This window comes from Ovis canadensis, chromosome 2 (genome assembly GCF_042477335.2).
Source record: "Ovis canadensis isolate MfBH-ARS-UI-01 breed Bighorn chromosome 2, ARS-UI_OviCan_v2, whole genome shotgun sequence".
NCBI classification, from domain to species: Eukaryota; Metazoa; Chordata; class Mammalia; order Artiodactyla; family Bovidae; genus Ovis; species Ovis canadensis.
The window spans coordinates 162,641,117-162,667,156 of NC_091246.1; the positions used below are offsets into that span (position 1 = coordinate 162,641,117).

The following is a 26,040-nucleotide window of genomic DNA, read 5'->3' on the forward strand; positions in this document are numbered from 1 at the left end:
GCAAGATTCGCCTAGAGGAGGAAGTGGTCCCATTCCAGTATTCTTGCCTGGGAAATCCTGGGGACAGAGGAGCCTGGTGGGCTGCAGTCCATGGGTCAACAGGACTGAGCATGCAAGCATTCACAGAAACTTCTAAAGCATGTGAAATTTTCACTGAAAATGAACAAACAAGGTCTAAGTTTCCAAGGAAGCCCATTTCTTTACCCCTACTTCTGCCTTTCCTATCTAAACTCACTTTTCTCTGATTAATACCTAAATGGAAGAAGTACCCAAGTAAAGCAGTAGTATCTGAAGCTCCTCAGGCAACTACCTCATGAGCAACTCACTAATACCCTCAGGCAAATAACCCAGAAAACCCAGAGTTGTGAATTCCAACAAAACAGCATTAAGAACAACAAAGATCAAGAATTAACCCCAAGCTGTCTTAATGATCCAGATAACCAGGATGGTATGGTCACTCAACTAGAGCCAGACATCCTGGAGAGTGAGGTCAAGTGGGGCTTAGGAAGCATTACTACAAACAAAGCTAGCGGAGGTGATGGAATTCCAGTTGAGCTATTTCAAATCCTCAAAGACAATGCTGTTAAAGTGCTGCACTCAATATGCCAGCAAATTTGGAAAACTCGGCAGTGGCCACGGGACTGGAAAAGGTCAGTTTTCATTCCAATCCCAAAGGGAATGCCAAAGAATGCTCAAACTACCACACAGTTGTACTCATGTCACATGCTAACAAGGTCATGTTCAAAATCTTTCAAGCTAGGTTTCAACAGAACTGAGAACTTTCAGATATACAAGCTGGATTTAGAAAAGGCAAAGGAACCAAAGATCAAATTGCCAATATCTGTTGAATTATAGAGAAAGCAAGGGAATTCCAGAAAAACACCTATTCTGTTTCATTGACTACACTAAAGCTTTTGACTGTGTGGATCACAATAAACTGTGGAAAATTCTTAGAGATGGGAATATCAGACCACCTTACCTGCCTCCTGAGAAACCTGTATGCAGGTCTAGAAGCAACAGTTAGAACTGGACATGGAACAACTGATTGGTTCCAAACTGGGAAAGGAGTATGTCAAGGTTGTATTTTGTCACCCTGCTCATTTAACTTACATTCAGAGTACATCATGTGAAATGCCAAGCTGGATGAATCACAAGCTGGAATCAAGATTGCAAGGAGACATATCAACAACCTCAGATATGCAAATAATACCACACTAATGGCAGAAAGCAAAGAGGAACTAAAGAGCCTGCTGATGAGGGTGAAAGAAAAGAGTGGAAAAGCTCAATGTTCAAAAAACTAAGATCATGGCATCCGGTCCCATCACTTCATGGCAAAGAGATGGGGGCGGGGGGGGGAGTGGAAAACGGTGACAGATTTTTTCTTGGGCTCCAAAAATCACTGTGGACAGTGAATGCAGCCATGAAATTAAAAGATGGTTGGATGGCATCACTGACTGAATGGACATGAGTCTGAGCAAACTCCAGGAGATGGTGAAGGACAGGGAAGCCTGGCATGCTGCAGTCCATGGGGTCGCAAAGAGTCAGACATGACTGAGCGACTGAACAACAATACCTGGGGTCTGTGATGGCAAAATTAATGAACAGCACCATCTTTCAGACACCACAATTGAGGCTATCAAAGTAATCGAGTTTTCAGAAACATCCAGAAGGAGTATACCCTACAAGGTACTTTAGAAATCCTAGGAAATAAGATTGACAGCTGAGAAACTGTTGAGATTAGTATCCTGGGAAAAGCTCCAAAGAAATTCCAAATGGGAAGAGCAGAGTCTTATAAATTCAGTCATCCTCCCACACTGAGATTCAAACAGATTCTCAGGAAAGGAAATAACACATAACAATGGTAACATCAACTTCCTAGAAACTTGAAAAGGTTTTTAGAAGCAGACTGTGTGTGTGTGTGTCTCTGTGTGTCTGTGTGTCTGTGTGTGTCTGTCTGTGTGTGTCTGTCTGTGTGTGTCTGTCTGTGTGTGTGTGTCTGTGTGTCTGTGTGTCTGTGTCTGTGTGTCTGTGTGTCTGTGTGTCTCTGTGTGTGTGTCTGTGTGTGTCTGTGTGTCTGTGTGTGTCTGTGTGTCTGTCTGTGTGTGTCTGTGTGTCTGTGTGTGTGTCTGTGTCTGTGTGTGTGTCTGTGTGTCTGTGTGTGTGTCTGTGTGTGTCTGCGTGTGTCTGTGTGTGTGTGTCTGTGCGTGTGTGTCTGTGCGTGTCTGTGTGTCTGTGTGTCTGTGTGTCTGTGTGTGTGTCTGTGTGTGTGTCTGTGTGTGTGTCTATGTGTGTGCACGTGCGCATGCACGTGCAGTTTCTGGTAACAGCTTTTTGAGATCAGTCACATACTGTACAATTCGTCCACTTAAATTATCCAATTCAATAGTTTCTAGTATAGTCAAGCATTTGCAACCTTCAGCACAATCAACTTCAGAACATTTTTATCACCTCCACAAGAAACTCTGTCCCCTGTAGTTATGGCCCATCATAACACTCCCTTCCTAGGGTCACCCCCTGGCCTAGCCCTAAGCAACCACTAATCCACTTTCTGACTCTCTGGATTTGCCTCTTCCAGGCACTCGCAACAAACAGACTTCTGTGAGAGGTGGTCTTTTGTGGCTGGTTTCTTGGACTCTGCATGGTGTTTTCTAGGTCCATCCATGTTGCAGCATGATCAATACATCAATTCTTTTTACAATACACCCACCTAGTATTCCACTGTACAGACTGCCCACACTTCATTCCTCCATTCATCAGCAGACGGGACTGACTTTGAGAGGAAACAATGGTGAACTAAGCAATAACTTAGTAAGTGAAATTTTGTCAATGAAGGGACTTCCTGAAATCAGAATAGGCTCAGCTTCAGACACAAATAATTGTCATCAATGATTATCAATGATCATGACTCTTAAAGCACCACAGGCTGCTCAGTATCTGCTATATCACCAAAAAAAAAAAAAGGCGAGAAAACCAAACATAAAATTCATTAGAAGAGACACTACAGTTCATTTTGGTTCTAGTTTCCTTAGCTGTAAAATATCCCAAATGACTGCAGTCAGAATTAAAATCCCCTTCAGGAGTTCACTCATTTTACCTGCGACTAAGAAAGAAAAATGATTTAAAGATTTAAAGGAAAGAAAGTGATTTAAAGATTACAAACACAATGAGTGGCAAAGTTAAAAGTCGAATCTAATTCTCCTAATGCCTGTTTTGTTTTAAACACTCTGAACTGCCTCTTTAAACTGTATCCAACATCATCCTAAGGAAATGATTTAGAATGTGTGCCAAGACTCAGCTACGTGGATATTCATCTAGGTGGAGTTTAAGAGACAGACCATCCGGAGACTCAAACAAGAAACAAACAGTTAAATCAACTGTGAAATGCCCATCACTGTAACATTTGCAAGCACTCAGAAATTCAAATTAAAGGTGTTCATGATATGGCTGCACACAAGAAAACAAACCATACTGGAAATATGTACTCCAAAATAGTTACCAATGCTTATCGCTGGGCAATGGAATTAGAAATGTCCACATTTATTCCTAAACTGCATTCCCAGTCCTCCACCTGAGAATATATTATTTGCATTAGTAGAAAAAATTACTTTTAAATGTGTTTAGCAGTCATGTTGAATATAAACTGCTGTTCTATTTGGTAACGTTACAGTAACACGACTTTGCAGTCAAGTGTAACTCCTCTTTTCACATTATTAGGCATCAAAGAACTTCCTTCTACCAAAGCTCTTTGCAGGATTTTTCCTGCATCGATGCTCTGAGATGGTAAGAGCAGTATTTATCTCTATTTGCAGATGATAAAGTTAAAGTGCAGGAGATCTCAGGGATGTGGCTGGCAAGGTGGGATTAAAATCCCTGGGTTTATGTCTCTGGTCCTCACAATTAAACTCTAAATCAGAAACACAAACCCAGGATGTATTTGTTGAGAAAGGTGCTACCTGTAAAGGTCTACAAATGTAAAGGCACGCAGATACAAAGTATCAAACCACCTTCCATTGGGATCTATTTTCCTATTGAAGAGGAGCAGATGTGAATAGAAACACAGACATAATAAATGAGAACAATTATCTACAAAGTTATCAGAAAGTTTAGAAGTATATGCGGAAGAAAGCAAAAATACAGCCTCAGAAATGGCTTACTAACAATTTAGCACAGATACCCCAAAAGCCTGCCCTGTTGCTTTTGTTTCTCATTTTTATTTTAGTGGAAGCATTTCACTGATTTAAAATTAAGTGAAGCTATCAAGCTAAATTTCAAACAAAACTTTGCACAACTGTGTTATCATTATCCCTATTCCTACCACATAGGCAAAACTAGGAGACATAAATCACAAGTTATCAGAGTGAAAAAGTTTCTTTTACTGAGTAAGTGTAGTATTTTCCAGATGTTCTTCTAGGGAAAAAAAAAAGAGGCTACAGACCCAAAGATATTAACATACCTGCTAAAATTAAGCCCTCTTCTCAATACCCTCTTGAGTGTTAATTCTCCTTCACTGTTTATTAAGGAGTCAAAAATTTTATAAAGCAAATGTTTCCAATCTCAGCGTAACCACAAGGAATAGACACTGGCAACTCATCAAAGACCTAAGGAAGAGTCTGAAGATCAAATCTAAGGAGTAAACAATTTCTTTGGTGTGGGCTTTATCGAGCTGAGGGATTTAAATGATATCTGATCAGGTTGCCTCAATATTATATTACAAACAATTCCTGGAATTTAGTTATCATATAACAGATCTTTTCCATCTAAAATAAGACAACCATGTTTCAAAAGAACATAATGGTATTAAAAAACTGGAGTAGAATCCACTTAGTAAAGTATTACTTTATGAAACTTGTTTTTTATTTGGATTTACACAACTTGTACACATTAGGCCATGAACAGAAAAATATTGTACCTTCAGCTGCATTCAAGAATGAGAAAGAGCACGATTCAAAGAATAAACTTAATTCTTTCAAGCTCAGCCATGAAGATTTACTTTCAGAAGGTAAAAACGTAGGTCATTCATTAATAAGAAAAAAGTCCCTGATTCTAAGAAATGACATCAATTGTGCTCATTCACCTTACTGAGAAGTGAATCTCATGGAGTTCATTCACCTTCCTAGGAGCAAATGAGATCTCCAGATCTGAAGAATGATGATGCTATTGGAAGCTTATAGAACTCCTTTTTATTACACTTTGGTTGCAGTTTCTCCTATCTGAAAATGAGAAATTAACACAAGTAGTGGCATTCCAACAAGCAGTGCTTCAGGGTCACAGTCCACAGTTTATTATTGAGGGATGGCACCTTCCAAGTGATATCTACTCCATGCCCACTTAGCCCTCACCCCTACCCCACCCTCTATCTTCATCAAGAGAGTACAAAGTAGCTGAGCATGTGCTATGGCGTCAGAGTGGCCTAGTTCAAATCACACTCAACCATTTACTAATTAAATTATTAAAATAACACAGGATTATTCTGAGAAATACACGTGGAGCACTCAGAGTGCTTGACCCCTATAAAGTCCTCAAAAACTGGTAAAGATTATTATTGCACTTCGTGTGTGTATGTGTGTGTGTGTGTGCACACACACACGCTAAGTCGCTTCAGTCGTGTCCGACTCTTTGCAACCCCATAAACTCCAGCCTGCCAGGCTCCTCTGTCCATGGGATTTCCCAGGCAAGAATACTGGAGTGGCTTGCCATGCCCTCCTCCAGGGCATCTTCCCAACCCAAGGACAGAATTCCCATCTCTTAACCTTTCCTGCATTAGCAGGTGAGTTCTTTACCACCACCGCAACCTGGGAATCCTCACTTGAGCAAATAAATAGGGTAAGACAGAATGCACAAAATTTCCCCTTCTTCCAAAACTACTCAGTATCTTTGTAAATGGTGATAAAAAAAATAGCTGGATATTAAGAATCCCTCCACCTAAATCAAAGACGGCTTAGAAATTCAATACCAAAGCCCCGGTAGGTCCTACCCCACCGCTGGTCAGGTTTCTCTGAGCCTCTGGTCACATCAATACATAAAACTTATGTGCATTGCTGTTTAATGTTACGATAATACATATTGTTGATTCATTACCATTGAACTCAACCCAACAGCTAAGTCACGTCTGAACAGAGCTTATCCAACACACGTACTTTCTCCATAAGCACGTTTCCGTCAGCTTGCACTCAGGAACACTAGACCGCACTTCAGCACTCCATTTAGAGGCCATTTTACACAGCAAAATCACCAGCAAAAAGCACAAAAAATGTGAAAAATGTCACTAAACAAAGTACAAAAGGACACTCATTGACAGAGAGCGGAAACAAGAAGCAGACAGTCACCTGTTCAACCTCGGCTGGAAAACTGCTCATCGGGTGACTCAAATTTTTCACCACCCTGTGATCCATGAATGACCACAAAAGTGCCCCAAGTACTGACTTTGGGACTATAAACAACTGCTCAAATAGGCAAATTTGCAAAGCCAGAATCCACGAACAGTGAAGACCAACAGTAAATGATTTATGGAACCCAATGAATATGACTCAAAACCTAACTGACCCAGAGCTACATGCATCAAAGTGAATACTTCTCCAACCAAATGCATGAAGATCTGAAAGGACACATGACTTAAGAAACCATTTCTATAAATTTTATTTTTGTCAAATGTGCATAGGGAGTGCATGCTTACTCAGTTGTGTCCAACTCTTTGTGATCCCATGGACTGTAGCCTGCTAGTCCCCTTTATCCATGGGATTCTCCAGGCAAGAATACTGGAGTGGGTTGCCACGCCCTCCTCCAAGGCTCTTCCTGACCCAGAGATCAAACCCGCATCTCCTGAGTCTCCTGCACTGCAGGCAGATTCTTTACCACTGAGCCATAGGGGAAGGACACATGACAATTCAGGATAGGTTTCCTCTGAATAGAGAAGGAAGAAGAGGACAGAGAAGCTTGGACAGTATTTCTACAGGGCTGCAGGTATTTCATCCTACTCTTCTCTAATGTCAGGTCTATTTCATTAAGAACATTTCCATTAAATAGTACTCAGCCATTAAAAAGAATGAAATGATGCCATCTGCAGCAACATGGATGGACCCAGAGATGGTCATTCGGAGTGAAAAATTCAAAGAAATGGTTACCATAAGACACCCCTTATCTATGGAATCTAAAAATAAATGATACAAAGGAACTTACATATAAAACAGAAAGAGACTCGCAGACTTACAGAATGAACTTGTGGTTGCAGGGCCGGGGAGCAAGGAAGGGAGAGTCAGAGAGTTTGAAAGGGACATGTACACACTGCTGTATTTAAAATGCATAACCAACAAGGACCTACTGCACAGCACAGGGAACTTTGCTCAATGTCATAGGGCAGCCTGGAGAGGAGGGAAGTCTGGAGGAGAACAGATACACGTATCCATATGGCTGAGTCCCTTGCTGCTCACTTGAAACTATCGCAACATGTTAATCGGCTGTACCTCAATACAAAATAAAAAGTTAAATTAAAAAAAAAAAAAAGAACATATCCATTAGAACAATTTCTCATAGTGAAGCGTGTGCAGTCAGTCGTTCCTGACTCTTTGTGATCCTATAGACTACAGACCGCAGGGCTCCTCTGTCCATGGGGATTCTCCAGGCAAGAATACTGGAGTTTCCATTTCCTTCTCCAGGGGATCTTCCCAGCCCAGGGATCCAACCCAGGTCTCCGGCATAGCAGGCAGATTCTTCACCCACTGAACCACATGGGAAGCTCCACAGTGAAGGACACAGGCCGGAAAGTCCACACATACCGCACGGCACTAAACTGCATGGAAGGAGACTTCTGCATAAAACTGCAGCACATATCTGCAGCAGGGATGCAAACCATTTAACAGCAGGACAGACGACAACAATTATAAGGGTCTGTTTGCACAGAAGAAAAGGATGCCTGTTAAGAGAGAGAGATGAAAAGACGAGAGACAAAGGGTCAAAGTTTTATTTCTGGGTACACCCTGTGTATCCGCTGCTCCTTTGAAGTGCACAGGAGTTTCTTCCCAGAGGGACAACACGCAGTCCAAGGTGGAACAAGCCCAAAGCAAGCTTAGTCACCAAGACATCAGGAGAAAACCCTTAAGCTCTAAAAGAATGATTTCTAGAGGAGAGGGCTTGGGAAGTGAAACTCTTCAATGGAAACTAGCATAAGAAGCACAGTTGCACCAGCCAAAGACAGGGGATGACCCACCAGGGTCTTATTTTCTTTGGGATAAGTGGTGGTTTTCTCAGGGGGTGGGGGTGGGGGGGGGGGGTGATGGAAAAGACATCAGCTAATTCCCAATTTTGTTTCTGCTCAAGAAAAAAAATAAATGTTTGTGATGCTATTATGTTTCATTTATGATTCTCCTCTTTGTTCCCTTTTGGCAGTGACCATCATGAACGTTACGGTAAAACACTAACGCCGCCAAAAACACCAACATTGTGATTGGTGTGTGATTCAAAAAAGCTGTCAAAATGGATACTCCAAAAGGAATGAGTCACTCTGCTGGGGCGGGCATGCTAATATTTCTGTACCATGTTATAATCCTTTTCATCTGGACCTTCTTAGAGTTGGCTTATTACTTCCTTTCGTGCAATTCTAAGCTGACTAAGGACTACAATAAAGGGCATAATAAGCCTGACAGATTGGGTTCATACCTTCATTACTAAAATCCAAAAACTAAGGCTATTTGATATGGAAATAGGGCACCAAGAAAAAACATGCACACAGCTTCAGCTCATGAGACTTAAGAACCCTCAGGGGTCTGGGAACAGAGCATGTTATCACACTAGTCTGACAGTTCTATCAAATACTCTCTTATCTCAGTAACTTTAAAAAGTAGAATGCCACCATAAAATTTAGGGCATAAGTGACATTTATCAGTGGAAAGAAAAAGAACAATCTCCCTCCTTGTAAAGTGAATAAGAAAAAAGTGTGTAAAAGCATCTTCAAAAAATTCTAGGCTCCCACTTCAGGATGCTGGTAGCATACTGATCTGATTTGGGACTGGGCCCGGTTTCATAAGCTTTGATTCAGCAAGATTTACTGCGTAGATAAGATAATCAAACAAATAAGGAATCTTCTGAAAAAAATATAGAGCAAGGGGTTACTGGGGGAATGCGGCATGTAGTGACTTACGACTTTGTTTCCAAGGTCAAATCAAGTGACACTCTATTCTTGATTTGAAACAAGGACGAAGCTTTTATTGGACAATGCTCTTATCTCAAGCAGAAGGCCATCTACACACCAGTTACATAAATCCTTTTTTTCTTCTCTGCCACTACTGGAATTCAGAATAAAGTCCAAATGACTCCGCCCATCCCAGATTGAAGCTGGAGCCAAACAAAACACCAACCGCAGTTTCTTTAAGGCCCAGATGGTCATGACCTTGACTGTATTTTCTCATGTGAACCAGCTGCCTATTGGTCACACTGCGGTACACTGCATGGTGCTCGTCAGCTCCAATTATGAAGATGTTAACACTTTCATTAGCTCTGAAATGGAACAACCCAATGCCCTGAACAACAGGCTTTTTCTTCTAGAAAGGACAAAAAAAGTCAGGATAAAATACCCAAGCAGAGGCCGCACACAATGGACCAGACCTCGCTCTTCACATTTAATGATTCACTAAAGTCATCCATGAGATACACAGGAGTCCCATTTGATGAGTCCACAGCTATTCCCTCAAATGAACACTTTAATAAAGGCAGATTAAAAGGGTACCAGGGTTTCCAAGTGGTGCAGTGGTAAAGAATCCACCTGCCGATACAGGAGACTCGGGTTCAGTCCCTGGGTTGAGTTACAACTTTAGGCCATATGTATTAACTTGTGACGGTTTATCAGACTTTACCCTTAACATACCCTTCTACGGAGCCCACTATATATATAGCACATAAACATGATAGACACTTTACAAACACCATATTTCCATTTCTGCCTACCTCTCCCACTAGCCAATTGACTCCTCAAAGGTAGAGATGATGCTTTATGCACCTTTGCGTCACAGCATCTTAACAGTGCCTCAGTTCAGTTCAGTCGCTCAGTTGTATCTAACTCTTGACCCCATGGACTACAGCACACCAGGCTTCCCTGTCTATCACCAACTCCCGAAGCTTTAACAGTGCCTAGCTTGGAGCAGATACCCAAAAAAGAAACATTTGCTGAGGTACTTCCCTGGTGGTTCAGCGGCTAAGTCTCTGCTCCAATGCAGATGCCTGGGTTCATTCAGTTCCTGGTCAGGTAACTAGATCCCACATGCTGCAATGAAGAGTTCTCATGCCACAACTAAAAATCCCATGTGCAGCAACTACGACCTAGCACAGACAAAGTTATTTTTAAAAAACATTTGTTGAATGAAATGAATGGGATGACATGGGTTTTATTAAAAATAAGCAACCCCACATCAAGCTGATTAATACAAGATGATAGGGTTAATGCCTCCCAAGGAAGTCCAAAACTGTGGGTTATCACTGAGGGGTGATCAAAAGGCTTATTCCACGCCTGCAAGCTGTAACAACACAGCCATTTTACTAGGGAGATGTAAAAAAAACAAAGGTTCAGAGACAGTTGTCTGAAAGAGAGCCTTCAGAAAGCCTTCAGAGGACAACTGTTACTAGAAAAAAGCCAATTTGATCACAAGCTTACTTGGCCTTTACTATTTCAACAGTGGACAGTGGCTTATTCATTCAGTTCTTATTTTATCTTCAATTTTCTTTTTTGAAGGACATATAGTTACGCTTGGTTCTGGGCATATACCAATAAAATTACTATAGACTAAAGAGTCACCGAATTTATCCTCACAGGGTTTTCGATTTGCTCTGAACCACAACGTTTATATGTATATTTGTATTATACTTTCATACTTGAGAGAAAACAGTACGTTAGGAGCACGGCTTTAGAGTTAGCAAAGTTTGATTTTCAGCTCCAGAATCTCCTAGAAATGTGCGTCCTCAGGCAAGGTCCTTCACTTCTAGAATCCTGAGCTTCTCCTAGATGAAACAGGGCGATCCCTACCTTTCAGGTGTCTTGGGTCATCTTTCATGTCGACAGAAGAAATTAAAGAAACGCTCCATCAGTGCCCTTCACTGTTACTCCTGCTGTTCATGCACCCAACCACGTTTAACTTGAGCCCATGGACTATGTAGCCCGTCAGGCTCCTCTGTCCATAGGATTCTCCAGGCAAGAATACTGGAGTGAGTTGCCATGCCTTTCTCCAGGGGAATCTTCCCAACCCAGGGGTCAAACCTGGGTCCCCTACATTGCAGGCAGATTCTTTACCATCTGAACCACCGGGGAAGCCCAAGACATGCACGGTCAGTGACCTTTATCGTTACTACAGATGTTCACATATCCAACACATATTCAACTTGAGGGCTGCCTTAAAATCCTCACAAGAAACAACTTCCCTGATATGTATTAAAAGGTTCAGTGGGGTACTGAATGGAGTAAGTCTAGCGCAGGAAGATGTCATAGCATTCCCACCCACTGTCCGGTCACTGCTGGAGGTCTGAGAGGCAAAGGATAGCAAGAACCTGACCATCTGCATAGGGACTTTTCTCCTTCAATCGAGCTCAGAGGTCTCAAACTTTAACACGCCCGAGAACTACTTTCTAAGGTTGTTCATCCAGAATCATGCATACACTACCCTGATGAGCCACTTAAGGGACTTCAGAAATAATCCACTATACCAACTTACCTTACTTATAACTTCTGATTCAAATCTCTATGTAAAATTGTCATATGCTCTTTAAAAGTACAAAAAAAAAATTAAGGAAAGAAAGAAAAAGAAAAGAAAGGTCTGAGCAACAAACTTAGCAGCAAATAATAGCTTAAAAAAAGAAAAAAAAAAAAAAAGCCGCATTTCAACCCATGGCTTTAAGTAGAAAAAAAGGGCCATTCCAAGCACTGGGTACCTTCAGAGGGCCTTTACTGAGAAGTGCACTGCTACACTAATCAAATACTCCATTCCCCAGCTGGATGTCTCACGGGTCCAGAACAGTGATAAGACTGCAATTTGTTCAAAAATCTATTGAATTCAACAAGTGGCAGAGGGCTGTGACGACAGAGCCAATTATTAACACAAGGAACAGCTCCACTATGGCAAAGGGAACAGCCTTCTGCAGACCGGACACTGCAGAAGGACTGAGGACACTCCTCTCACTGTTCCCTTTAGCTGTCCCGGGGTCCCAGGAACCCCCTCCTGGCCCTAGGGCTTGACAAATCAAGCCCTAATTAAACCTGCTGGTGGGCTCATCCCTGCCTGACCCCCATCAGTCAGATCTTAGATTATTTTTTTAATGAAAGTCAATTTTATGCTGTGACATTCATATCTACAGTGTACAATCTGATGATTTTTGACAGGTTACATTTGTAAAACCAACACTCCAGTCTAGATTAGAACATGTTCATCACTGTAGGAATTTCGTGTGCCTCAGTCTCTCTCCCCAGAAGCAATTACCACTGTGATTTCTATCGCCATGTAATTATGCACCAGTCGGATCTTAAATGAGAGGAAACCACCTCACAACACCTATGTGATTCTCCTCACGACACTTCCTAGCATTGGAAATTCAGGTCCATTTATGTATCTGTGCCAAGGCAGGAGATACAGGAGATCTGAGTTAAATCCCTGGGTCAGGAAGATCCCCTGGAGAAGGAAATGGCACCCCACTCCAGTACTCTTGCCTGGAGAATCCCAAGGACAGAGGAGCCTGGCAGGCTACCAGCCATGGGTCACAGAGAGTCAGACCCTTTCACGTCTGGCTGCCCCCACCACCCCTTCCCACTGCTGGAATGTAAGCTCCTTGAGGGCAGACAATTGTTGGGCCTCATGCAGCTCCACCTCCTCTAGCGCCCACAACTAGCGCCCACAACATTGCCTAGCACATAGCAAGTATTCAATAAATACTTCCAGACTAATTAAGGTGTACACCCTTCTTAGGCAGTGACATGTGAACAAAACTGCAGTGTAGAATAAAAAGTGTAGTCTAGCAGTGGTTGGGACAAAGCTAGCATCACTCCACTTCCTATTCCAAGGAAACTTTCTGAACACTCAAAATACAGAAATGATGCTTTCCCTCTCAACCCTCAGGACTTCCCTGTAGCTCAAATGGTAAAGAATCTGCCCGCAATGCGGAAGACCCGGGTTTGATCCCTGGGTTGGGAAGATCCTCTAGAGAAGGGAATGGCAATCCACTCCAGTATTCTTGCTTGGAGAATCGCATAGACAGAAAAGCCTGGAGGGCTACAGTTTGTGGAGTCACAAAGAGTCGTGGGGATACGACTGAGCGATTAATACATCAGCCTCTCAACCCTCAGAGCCCAGAACATCTATCGCTACATCAATGCAAGAGTCATACACTCAAGGGACAGCTTTTATGTGAGTGAATTTAGTCTAGAGGGTACATGAAGAATGAAAAATAAGAGGCCAACATTTAGGGTCTTCTTATAACTAACTTGAAAATATACATAGTGTGATACAGTAGAAATGAGCACGTTCTCTCATCAGACAGGCCTGGATTCAAATCGTGCCTCCATCCTTAGGAAGCAGCCACCTTATCACTCTGAGCCTCACAGCCTCATTTGTAAAAGGAAGATAATATCTCCCTCCAAGGGCTGCCAAGAGCATTAAAGATAGGCATATAAAGCACAGAAAACATAAACAGCATCTTATTTGACCCTGGAATGGCCCTGGAGTTTTGGTGATGGAGGACCTAGGATGAGCTCACCAACCTCTCCACCTTCTTCGGTAACTTCAAGCCACATACCTTCAGGCCCTCATGGATTAAGAACTCTTAGAATCACGATTATTTGCAAACACTTCACAAACAACAAAGCACTAAAATGCTACACTAAGGAATGCTGCTCACTGAAACCTGCCCGACTCCCAACAAAAAGGGAATACTATGAAGGACATTCGCTTAAGGAAAGCCCCACAGTACAGTTCCACCACTCACTCGATGACAGCTCATCATGACACACCAACCTGGCTTCGCAACAGTGAAAAACCACGGACCTCCTTTGATCACTTCCACTGCCTTCCGCCTCTTCTAATTCACCAGTTTTCCGTAAGGAGTCAGGCAAAAGCATGATGCCAACTTATCATCTCTGAATGCTTAGTGTGTCTGGGCACCTACTACAGTCAAGTGCTATGGGGAGTATCAAGATGAGTGAGAAGCGGCGACAAAGTGTCATTTCAACACAAAAGCAAGTTATGCGCAATTAACAATCAGCCCAGAAGGGCCAGTTAGATAGGTTCTTGGAGCAGCTACTCAATTCCCAGGCCTGTTTCAGCAGGCACGGTTCTCTGATCAAGTCAGTAATTATCTACTAAGACCTTTCCCTGGGCCAAGCACCGTGCTGGACAAGGAGAAACTGCCAGGACCTGTAAGATGTGATCCTTGGCTTCCAGGAGCCCACAGCGCAAGCTCGCAAATAAAACAGGGACACAAACAGATGGCCAAGAGGGTAATGAGTAGCTACAAAGCTACACATAAAAGCATCCCCTTATTTTACAGACACATCTCACACAAGGTGATACTTAATCCCAGGCCTCATAAGTAAAAGAAATAAATCACACTATAAAGAGATCAAAGACAGGAGTTGTTTTTCCCACCTCCCCCAAGTTGATGCTGGATCCATAAGGACACGAGAAAGAGATGGGATTTCAGAAAAACCTTGAAGGCCAGATATAATTTTAAGGAAGCAAATAAGCAAAGGGAGTACATCACGCCCAAGAGAATCACCTAAGGAAAGACAGAGCAGAGGGAAAGTACAAGCCTGCTCTATGAGCAGGCATAAAGTCCACGTCAGGGTGTACTAAGGAAACAGCAGAGAAGACGAGTCTGGCCAGAATGTGGTGGTTTTAGTCGCCAAGTTGTGTCCGATTCTTGCAATCCCAAGGACTGTAGCTCGCCAGGCTCCTCTGTCCACGGGGTTCTCCAGGCAAGAATCCTGGAGTGGGTGGCCATTTCCTTCTTCCAGGGTATCTTCCCGACCCAGGAATTGAACCTGGGTCTCTTACATTGCAGGCAGATGTTTTACTGACTGAGCTGTGAGGCCGGACTATGGAAGGCTTCAGTGAGCAAGCAGGCATGGGTGGGGAGCAGGGGCTACAGAAGTTACAGAGGAGAGGATGGAAGGCAAACCACTGACAACAAACGTGGCCAAAGAGCTTCTCAAACTGGATCAGCGTCTAAAGTAACATAACAGGGTTCTGATGAGAAAACTGAACCAAAAGATGAGATTCACAACCTTATATTTTTAAATATATTTGAACATTAAGCTTACATTTTTAATATTTCAAAAGAGTCATCCTGATGGCAAAAACCTAAAGGCTGAAACTTAGGCTTCAAAGTGAATACACAAAACCTGTGTTTGCAAATGCCTATTCCAAGTATTGAAACCACAAAGGGCACATGCTTGTTGTCACTGTGGAAATCCCACCCATATTCTTGCTTTATTCTAGAAACACAAATCAAAATATATTTTTCTCAGTATTATGAAAGCCAGAGATACTCTAGCAAAAAATTAAAAATACCATTATGGTTATCGATGATGATATAACTGAAAGCAGCCATAAGATGTCGTAATGTCAATATCTCCTAATGGTGAGGTCTGATTGAACTGAAGAAATCTCTCAAAGGAAGTGGTAGAAACCTCACGGTTAGAGCCATTTAGAATCAGACCACAAGGCACAATCCTGTGGCCTATTTTCTTCCACGTAAGTCTGGCTACCCTGAAAGTAAGTTCAGGTGAGCAACTGCGGCTGGGGAGGCAAGGAGCCAAGTCAAACCTTCTGTGAAGAAAAACACGGAGACTGCAACTGATTCCTGAACCCCAGCTGGTTACAGCATTGCTTTCACTCTGCGAAAATCTATCAGTCTGTACACTGATGAAAAAGGCCCATTTCTGTTTGTATATTACTCGCCAATAGATGATTAGGAGATACCATCCCAAAGAAGAACAACAAAAAGAAATTTATAGTAAAGTTAATGAAATTTCTGACATTTACTGGTGAAATAAAATACAGCTGTCTAATGTTAAAAAATTACTCCATTAAATGAAGACTGAGACCTGGTAAATTCTCAGATGATCTGAAGATTTCTCATCCAAATAAATGCTTTCCAAAAAGCCTACCCTGAGACTCAAAACTTCTGCAGTGAAAGGACACTGGAGAAGCTGAATGGTCCCACACGCCCAGGAGGCACACAGTTCTAAGTCTGCCAGGGTTCACATCTAGATGGCCTCATTAGTGGGCAATAGAAGGATGATCTTGGGTCACACCTGGAAAATCACCAGTTTCAAGTTTATAGCATCCTGGTCTGAAGATATCTGGCCTGAACTGACTTCCTAGGTTCATCAGGCAGAAGTCCATGGGGAAAGAATCCTCATTGAGCAAGACTGTCACTAAAGAGGAAAAGCTTCCCTGGAAGAAGCAGAAGGCTGAACATACTGGGGACTGAAAGGGTTAAGAACTCAAAGTGACCTACAAAGCTACGAAATATTTTACACATTCATCACCTTTCCATGTAGGTTTCCCAACTTTTCACAAATAAGAAATTAAGTGGTATTAATTCATAGAGCAATAGTGCCACGGTGCAGGTCCAATCATGTTCTATCTAGCTTCTCCTGGTTTTCCTAAGGCTTCCTCCTACACACACACTAAGATCACTGTTCACTGAAGGCAGAGGAGATTATTTTCAATCTTTTTGCCACCGTTAAAATCATCTTACCTTCTCCACCAAAATAAAATTCTGTTATTCTTTAATATTCCCATCTAAATCCATGCCTTCTTTTGCCCTCTCCCAAATACTAGAAAGCTTCATCTGCTAGAAAGATTTATATTTCCAGATAAAAATGAGCCAATAATTGTTTCTATCCTTTCAGCTGAGAAAACCACGTATGTTGTCCCCGTAACCCCAAACGCTAAAGATTAAGAATAAGGGGAATGTCTATTTGCTTATAACTATTAAAGGAATAACTAGAGTCTTACACTGAGAACAATCGGCTCATTCTTGACCTAGCATCCTATTTATCTTTCTATTCTCAAAGCTAATTGCTCATATAACCATGCCAATTTGCCTTGATTATAGGAGTCTTAATAAATGAACGTTGTTTACATTTCAGAAGTGTATTTGAATTTCACTCCAGGAAGCCAAGCTCATCAAGTCTTTGTAAGTGGTAAAACCAGAGATCAAAGCAAAAAGCACTGAACCAACAAAAATTAGGCTTGAGAATAGAGGCTATGCAAAAATACAACTGATTTATTGATTGCTCTATCCCAGTAGTAAACCTCAGGGTCACTGTTCACGCTTAAGCTAGAATGTATAGAACTTTCTCTGCAAATTATCATTATGATTATTTGACAGCCATTTCTTAAATGCATAGTCAAATAAATCTAATATTCAACAAGCTCTGACCCATCCCTTCTGTATTTCTCATCTTGGTGCTTTCAGTTGAATCAAGTATCTTTAGGAGCTTTTTTTTTTTTAACCCTCCTCAACTTTGCCTAATTTCTCTAGATTTTCACTGTGGTTTTAACTCTTATGCTTGGTCTCTGGGGCAGGGAGGGAGAGGAGAAAAACTACTCTGGCACGTGGCTCTCAACCACGGCTGCACACTCACATCTAAGGAGCTTTAAAAATTCTGACACCCAGGTCACACTCCAGAGGAACTGATCAGAATCTCTGTGGGTGGGACCCGGGCATCTGTCTTTTTGAGGGTCCCGGTTTATATAGCCAAGTTTGAAAAGCACCACTTTGGCTTGTCAATCCCTTTGTCACCTACTTTAAATAAAGTATTCAGCCTAAAGAAACACCAAGGAAGAGAGGGCAGGTTCCTGAGTAAAGCCTCAACTCAAGGCAGGACCTGAGAGAGGTACTGACCAGCACGAGACATGGGGCCAAAATGTGAATGACTTGACACCTTTCCTAAAGCCAACACGATTTAAGGATAAACCAAGTCTGGCGCACCACCTACCATACAGAAGTCAGTCAAGGGAGGTTCACCTGGAGACAGCAAGGACTAGACACCTCAAAGCTTTCAGTTTCTGGGGCAATGGATACAGCAGCTTACCAATGCAACAAAGCTTCTTCAGCCAACAAGAAAAGTAGATGAAGGTTACATGTGAAACAAGAGTCACTGAAGTCAGTTCCAGGTGGCACAAGAGTGATGACGATGTGTCCAGGGAAACAGTTTTGGTGTGCCCTAGAAACTACAGAAGGTTCGCGACAAGGTGCCCACCACGAGCTCCAATGCCACTGGGCATGTTTCCTTGGTCAGTTTAAGAGTATGAAAAGAAAGGACTCTTCTGTCTACAACAAATACCACCATACTTCCAAGTAGGGACTTGGTGTTTTCCAATTTCGAGCCATCCTGGTCCACGTTTGTGGACTTCAGTTGACCCACAGTTCAGGAAACAGCTCTCCGACCCTCCAGCTCTTCCTCAGACATCCCTTCCAAATGATAGCGCATCCACCGGAAACAGCATAGTCTGTGGTGTTGTGTTGGAAGGGCAGCTGGCAGGGAAAAGAGGATGGGGTGACTGGGAAGGAGTGGGAAGATCACCCTGCAAACTGAGCAGACACCATCTTAAAGGAAAGACAAGACATGAGGTACCTCCACCTACACTGTTCAGGTTGGGAAGATCCTTTGGAGAAGGAAATGGCAACCCACTCCAGTATTCTTGCCTGGAGAATCCCATGGAGGGAAGAGCCTGGTGGGCTACAGTCCACAGGGTTGCAAAGAGTCGGACACAACTGAGCCACTTCATTTCACTATACTGTTCAGGTAGATGAGAACCAAGAGGATGCAGGAGCCTGTCTCTGTAGAGACCAGGAACCCCAAAGTCTATGGATAGACTTCTTACAATGGAAGAAAGTAGGAAAGGTCCCCACTCTAGAGATGAAGAGCCTCTCTTATAAGATGGGGGGCTGCCAAGCATCCACATAGCTGGGAACCCACCTTCCCTCCTAAGCAATTCCAGTCTGTGCTTTTACAGGGATTCACTGCCTTTCTAAGAAGAGTCCAGGTAACTAGCACTCTCTTGCAAAGGAGACACAACCATCTGGCCTCAGTGCCTCGTTAGTTAGCCACTTCTTATGTTACTTGCTCAGATACAAGGACCAGGGAGCCCACTTCACCTTGTCCTTACTCCCCAAACCCTAAGCATGAAAAGAGCACAGTTCATGAAGACCAAGTTCTCCAGGCCACAGATTTTATAAAATTGAATGAATTTCCAGAAACAAGCATGAACCTACACTACTTTTTTTGCTTCCTTGAGCCCAGGAGGAGCCTCCTTGGAGACCCTTCCCCAGTCTTGGATGCTATAATTCTATTTCCAACACCTGCAGTTAGCAGACCTGCCCCAAGAAAGGTACCATGCAGGCCATTCACTAGCTGGATCCTGGGCTCAGAAAGACTTTCCAATTATCAGCATTTTTCATATAGCTTCTGTCTTAGCAATGCTAATTGGAAAGCTCCTTCTCCAATTTTTGACAACTCTAAATATTACAACACTTTTCTTTATACTTATGTGACTTTCAGTCATCCACCACGGAAATGCTACTCTCCAGACAACACAGACTACAGCTCACTCTTCTCTACACAAAACATCAACGAGAAGTTGGCTAATGGCTCACAATATAATGTTTCAGAAATTTTACACTTCCAAGAGCTATATTTCAAAAATCTCATAACTATCCTCACAGTTGTGTCAAACGGTATTCCCATTTACAGAGGAGAAAAACCAAGGATCACAGGAAAGATCACTCACCCAAGTTGGTGCAGGAGATGATGACTCTAGAAACTCCATCTGCCACTCCTGGGGCCAATGCTCTTTGCTAAATGAAAGGCCACACGTGCAAGTAATTCTTATCACTGAAGGGTTTAAGGGCAAACATACCCTCTCCCCTCGGCGTTTCATCAGTTTAACGCAGCTGCCAGTCTCCCAATGGAGCCAAGCATTTATAATTCAGAGAAAAGCTTTTGATCAACCCTACCATAGAAACCCAAATATACCTTCAGTTTTTATTGAGATTATTAGAAAATTATTGGAAATGCACCCTGATAATGATGGAAAGTACCACCATACTCGTATATTCCCACTCTGGAAAATAAAACAACTCAGAGGTTACTGCCTGGAATAGGTCGTAACAACACTCCATCCACCCCCTTCTCACTCGCCTTTTCCCTCTCAACAGGAGAAAAGCGAGAAAATAAATCAGCATGCCTCTGATGATGGCCTAACTTCACTCCTACCCATCCATCTGCTCCGTGGACTTCATGGCAAAGGCTCTCCATGGAAGTGGTTGAAAAGGAACATCTTGCAGAGGGAAATAGATTGAAATGTTAAAACTGACCTTCCTTGTCCTTTTCACAAGTCATTACATTTGGAGTGCGTGCATCACACTGACAGGCTGTTTCTCCCCTCTGATCTGGGAAGTCCAGACTTCCCAAACAAGGCGGTTCAAGTCTGCCTTGAAAGGGAAAAATGGAGAGTACACACTTTTGGACCAAATCAATATTTAACTCCATGCCTGAAGACAGAATAGCACAGTGAAGATGCCAAAATGAATGACATCTAAAGAGAAACATTAAGTACACCGCACTTGGGTCGCTTCGAAGACATTTCTGCCAACTTTATAGTTTTGAAACTTGTACTTACCAGAGTCAAGATTTTTTTTTTTTTAAACAGCTTTATTGCTAGTTCCAGGCCTTTCTGTTCTTGTTCTTTCTTACCAGTTGTAAGCCCAAGGAAGCATAATACAATATTGGGGGTGGGTGGAGAGGCGGGGAGTAGAGATTCAAATCTGGGTTAAAAATCCTAGCTGCTGCTGCTGCTAAGTCGCTTCAGTCGTGTCTGACTCTGTGCGACCCCATAGACGGCAATCCACCAGGCTCCCCCGTCCCTGGGATTCTCCAGGCAAGGACACTGGAGTGGGTTGCCATTTCCTTCTCCAATGCATGAAAGTGAAAAGTGAAAGTGAAGTCGCTCAGTGGTGTCCTAGACTGGGTGTCTAATAACTGAAGTAAGTCAACTGAAGTAGTCTTAGTTCCTCATCTTTAATGTTGCCTATAGCTGGAGTCATTGTGAGGATTCAGTGAGAACATGCAAGCACAGGCCATCCTCAGAGTAGATGTTCAGAAAAGGTTCCCATTTCTTCCTAAGTAAGGTGACAACACTCAACCTCAGCGCCAAGAAAAAAACCAAAAAGGAAACTGACTCAAACTAATCACACACCAAAGTAGTTCCCGGTGTTAAACGTAAGATACTACAGCCCTAAGCCATCACTTCCAAATCTGTGGTTTTGAATCTGCTTGCAGAGCAGCCTGACATCTGCTATCACACAGATATGGCAGCCAGGATGGAGGGTTACAATTTATCTTTTCCTCTGAAACTCAGAAAGGATAGCTCCTAGACACAGGGATTGAGGGGCTGAACATTTTAAATTGTAAACAGTGACCACAAGCCAAAAATCAGTGAACAATATACGGAGCATCTAATGTCCAAAGAGTTATTCTTGGACAATCAATTGTTCACCACACCCAAAAATCACCTTCAGAGCATCATCTCTGAGAATAAAGGTCATGGGAGTATTTGTGTGTGTGTGCATTCCCAACAATTAGACAAATTTTAAAAAATGTAACAGTCACTTGGACAATTATAAATGTGGGAGACCTAAAAACACAGCCAGTATTACTCATAAAATATGCAAAATATCTACAAAATACCTTAAAGGAGCAAAGACTGAAAACAGATGATTGAATTTATAATGTATGAAACACTTCCATGGAAGAGTGTAACAGAAACATTGTACACACACAAAGGTATATCACCTTATAGCTCTATCTAACAGGTAGGTCCAAGGACGCCAACAGTTAAGTGTATAAAGGAGTCAGTAATCTTTTCCCTTAAATATAAGGTTTATAACTATCATTGTAATAATGATGAACACAGGTTCAGGGAGGGATAAGATTCTTTAGGAGGATTTTAACTCAAGATTTGGATCCGATTTTTACTACTACTGTAGTCATTAACTACAGAAGTTCAGTAACTGAAATCTCTATTCAAAAATTCCATTTTTTTCCTATTAAAAGAACTTTTTAGAGTCTATCCCTTCACTGATCTTAATTCAGCAATCTTTCACTCTCTCATCTTTCCATTCATGCCCAGTATTTTTCTAGATATACACAGTTTAGCTTATATGGACTGATGAAGGGGTAGTCATTGAGTAGGTTTTATCTCAAGATTTTTGATAAATAGATGGACTTCTGTTATTCAAATTTTTACTTACTCTTCGTCAGTGCTTTAAATATTCTAAAGCTAGGTGGGGTGAGAGGAATTACTTTCCATGTCTGAGGGCTCAATCACTGCTGTAAGGCAAGTTTACAATGAGGTACTTGTATTCTTTTCTATACAGTATTACTACCCTGTTTTCCTCCCCAGAACTTACATGATCTTTATCATATAGGAAATAAAACTAGTATCAATAATGCCCAAAGGATTCCCACTGTGTGAAGGCAGAGAATTCCTCCATACACATGCTTTGAACATTACAACCTATAACTTGTCCTTCAAGCTTGATCTCCAGAATTAAATGGTTTTAGCTGATCTGTTAAGTAATTCATGAAGAAAAAGCACAGTTGAGAGCATCACATGGACACCTTTAGAAAAAAATTGACTACAAGAGAAGTCACCAGAACTCCGTACTTCTATCAGCCCATAAAAAGGATTCCTTTTAACTCCCCATACAGAATTCTGAAGGGCAGTTGGAGCTGACTAGGGAGAGTTGCATACCACATCAATGGTCCAAGGGCATCCCTAACAAGAGGGCCCCCAAGCTGATACTTTCCCAAAAGCTTTGTCTTAACCTGAAAAAGGTCAGCCTGGTATTTTTTGGTTTTGTTGTTCATTTGTTTTGAAAGGCACAAAATATTATAAACAGTTAAGGAAAGGAACTGCATCCAGTGCTTGTATATGACAGAGTAAAAGAAGCTACACAGTAACCACTGCTCCAAAGAACTTGTGATGTAGAAACATGAATTTCTATATACTAAATTTGTGCCTTCTAGATTTAAAGTAACACAGATCCACCATATTAATGCTGGGACATTATTTTCCTAAAGGGTAATTCATACCATGTGTCATTAATCAGCAGGGTAACTCAAAGCTCATGCAAAACATGCTATCCCAGTTGAGAACTTAATTGCATTATTGTTATTATCTGGTTTGCCTGCGTCACTGGCCCTCCCACTTAAAGTGTACACACACACACACACACACACCCAGAACACACAACCCGCACACGCACACCCACCCAGCACAGCATGGACAGAAAGACAGAACACCCAAGGCTAGGAGGTAACAACCATGTAGTCTGGTAGGAAGAGGATTTTGAACCAAAAAGGTTTGTCCCTGGAAAGACAGGTCAAGTTTGCACCCAGGCTGCCTTCAAAAGTAATTAAGCCCATGCAGTTCCATTTCAGAGTGTTTCATTCTGCACAACAATGGGAGCAGCTGTGTGAGATCTCAGACCACGGAGTGCAAGACAGGCAGCCTCATCTATCTCCAGACTGCCACGCCGGAGTTTCCAGGTGGTGTGAAAAAGCTCGTGGGCTCTTCTTCCAAAGAGCACAAAGCTAATCTGCCATCCAGAACAGTCCCCATATTAAACCAGTCCTTTTCAAGAGCCTGAAGAAAGGCTTTTTAAACGTCCCAGTGTTCTTCAGACTCTGGTCAATCCCCAAAGTTGGGAGGTTACATGCCCAAACCCCGTATGCAGACGCGAAATTCGATTGCCTTAAGCACAAGTTTCTCTTGCTGCCTACTATTGTAGGATGTACAGGTAATTAGCTAGGAAAAGGCAACTGTACGAGCGCAAGTATTAGGAACGCGTCGAATCTTATGTTTCCCTCCCAACAGCCCTTAAGAGAGGCTGAGACACTAAAAGTCGAAGTCTGTGGACTAACTGCGGTCCAGACGCCGGCTGGGGCGAGGGGGAGACCGCCACACCCTCCTGAGCTCACAGCACTGACAGGCTCAGGCTGGGAGGGGCCCAGAAACTTACACCCAGCAAGGAAAGGCAGAAGAGAGTCTTCAAGTGTCTCAGATTTACAAAGCTGGAAAGCTAGAAGGGGATTCCGAGAGAGGGAGTCGGAGATTTGGTAAGGGGAGGGGAGGGATCCCTAGAGTCAGGACAGCTTGCAACACGTCCCCGCAAAACTGCACATTTTTGTGGTTTGTTTTAAGACGAAAAGGAACGCGCCGAGGCGAAGCTTCTCTCGCGCCGGTTTCAGATGTCCCCCTCCTCGCTTAGGGACGGGGACGCCGCACTGCCGCGGGTTTCCTTCTCTTTCCCTTTTGGGGGAGCTCCCCTCTGCCAAGCCAGACGTCCGCCTCCAAGTTCGCCTTCGCGCACCGCGCCGCCCTCAACCCGCCACATGCGCCCATCAGCCCCGTACCCCGCAGGGCCCCGGCTGGGCGCCCGCTGGATGGTTCTCGAGGACTCGGGCTTTGAGGGGAGTTTTTTTCTTAAACAAAAAGCCTTAGCGGCCAGCCGCCCCCTCCTCCAAGCCCGCGCCACCTTCCCTTCACGCCCACGCCGCACCTCCCCGACACACGCGCTGCGAGGTGCCTCTCCCGCCAGACAATGGGTTCGGGGCCGGCCAGTCAGCCAACCCCCAGCCCCGTGCCCCATTCCGGGACCCCAAGAAGGCTTGGCGCGGGGAGATCGGAGGAGGACCGAGAGGAGGCCAAGGGAGGCCACAATAAGCGAAGCGGGCGCCTCCCCCTTGGGACCGGGGATTCGCTCCCGGCGCGCGGAGAAGGGGAGAGGGCGGGGGTCAGCTGCACCGCCTGGTCTGGGGCCCCAGGGCCCGGCTCCCGGCCGCCGCCGCGCACTCACCAGCACGATGGCAAATCGCTCCTCCAGTTCACCTGGCTCGGGCATCGGCAGCTTCAAAGGCACGTTGTGCGCCCTGAAATCGGTCTGCTGTGAATCCATGCTCCCGGCGTTGCCCATGTTGGCTGCACGCCGGAGCAGGGGGCTACTCCGGGCCCCCTGCGTCCGCGTCGGAAATCAGAACAGCTCCCGGCGGCCGGCTCCCGCCCGCTGGCGCAACCAGCCCGGCTCCCCGCCCTCCGCTGCGCCCCGGCGAGTGTGCAGCGCGCGCCGCTCCCTAGCAGCGCTCGGAGCCGAGCCGCCCCCCGGCCTGCCTCATGCTCCCCGCCGCCCCAGCGCCGCCCCGGCCTCCTTTCCTCGGGAGGGGTCGTCAGGGCGCTGGGCGCCTATCTGCATGTTGCTCCGCTGGCACGCCGCCCCTTGCCAGCGATAGCGGCCAACGGGAGCGTGGTTGCTCGGACTTGGTCTCCCGCCGGGACAGTGATCGCCGCTGACACTTCCAGCTCTACGCCGGCGATCACGACGGTGGCTCGACCAGCACCTAGAGCAGACAAATGCAGCTCCGCGCTCCCGACACAATGCCCCCTCTCGCCCGGCCCCCGCCCCCCGCCCGGCTCCGCCCACTCGCCCCGCGGACTGCCGGGACCAGTAGTTTCTGCCCAAAGTGTCTGCACGCAGAAACCACGCCCTCTCTAGAGGGCCCGGCTGGGTTAGGGCCGCTTGCAGGAAAGGCAATCTGAGCACCTTCGGGCAGTGTCACTTTTGACCCCCACCCCCACGCCACTCCGACGGAAGAGATACTAATCGTCTACATTGATTAGTAGGCAATCGGGCACATTTGGCAAGTGAATGAATTAACCAGTCAATGATTGAATGCACGCATTTTGATTTAAATTTCAGGAGCTGTTCAACAGGAGACCTCATGGGTATTGGCAACTTTCTCCGTCATAAACTGGGATGTGGGTCCATGGGTGTTTGTTATATTGTTCTTTCTTCCCTGTGTATGTTACACATTCACATATTCTTTTGTGCAGTTGAAATGTTTTATAAACAAATGTACTTTTATGGATATTTACAAACTTTCAGATGGATATATACCTTTATACGTCCTGGTCAGACCCCAGGATTTGGATGAGGAGGATT

General features: G+C 43.9%; 1 protein-coding gene across 5 annotated transcripts in view; it reads right to left on the reverse strand.

Moving 5' to 3' along the window:
• The window catches only part of FMNL2 (formin like 2), a 332,517-nt gene extending 307,002 nt beyond the window's left edge, over nt 1-25,515 (reverse strand). For 4 of the 5 annotated variants that reach the window (XM_069577505.1, XM_069577507.1, XM_069577506.1 and 1 more), the window contains exon 1: nt 24,901-25,515. In XM_069577505.1, coding sequence (XP_069433606.1) covers nt 24,901-25,017 — 117 coding nt within the window. In that variant the 5' untranslated portion in view covers nt 25,018-25,515. The remainder of the gene's footprint in view (nt 1-24,900) is intronic. The other variant, XM_069577508.1, reaches the window with a different exon arrangement.
• Nucleotides 25,516-26,040: the final 525 nt, after the last annotated feature.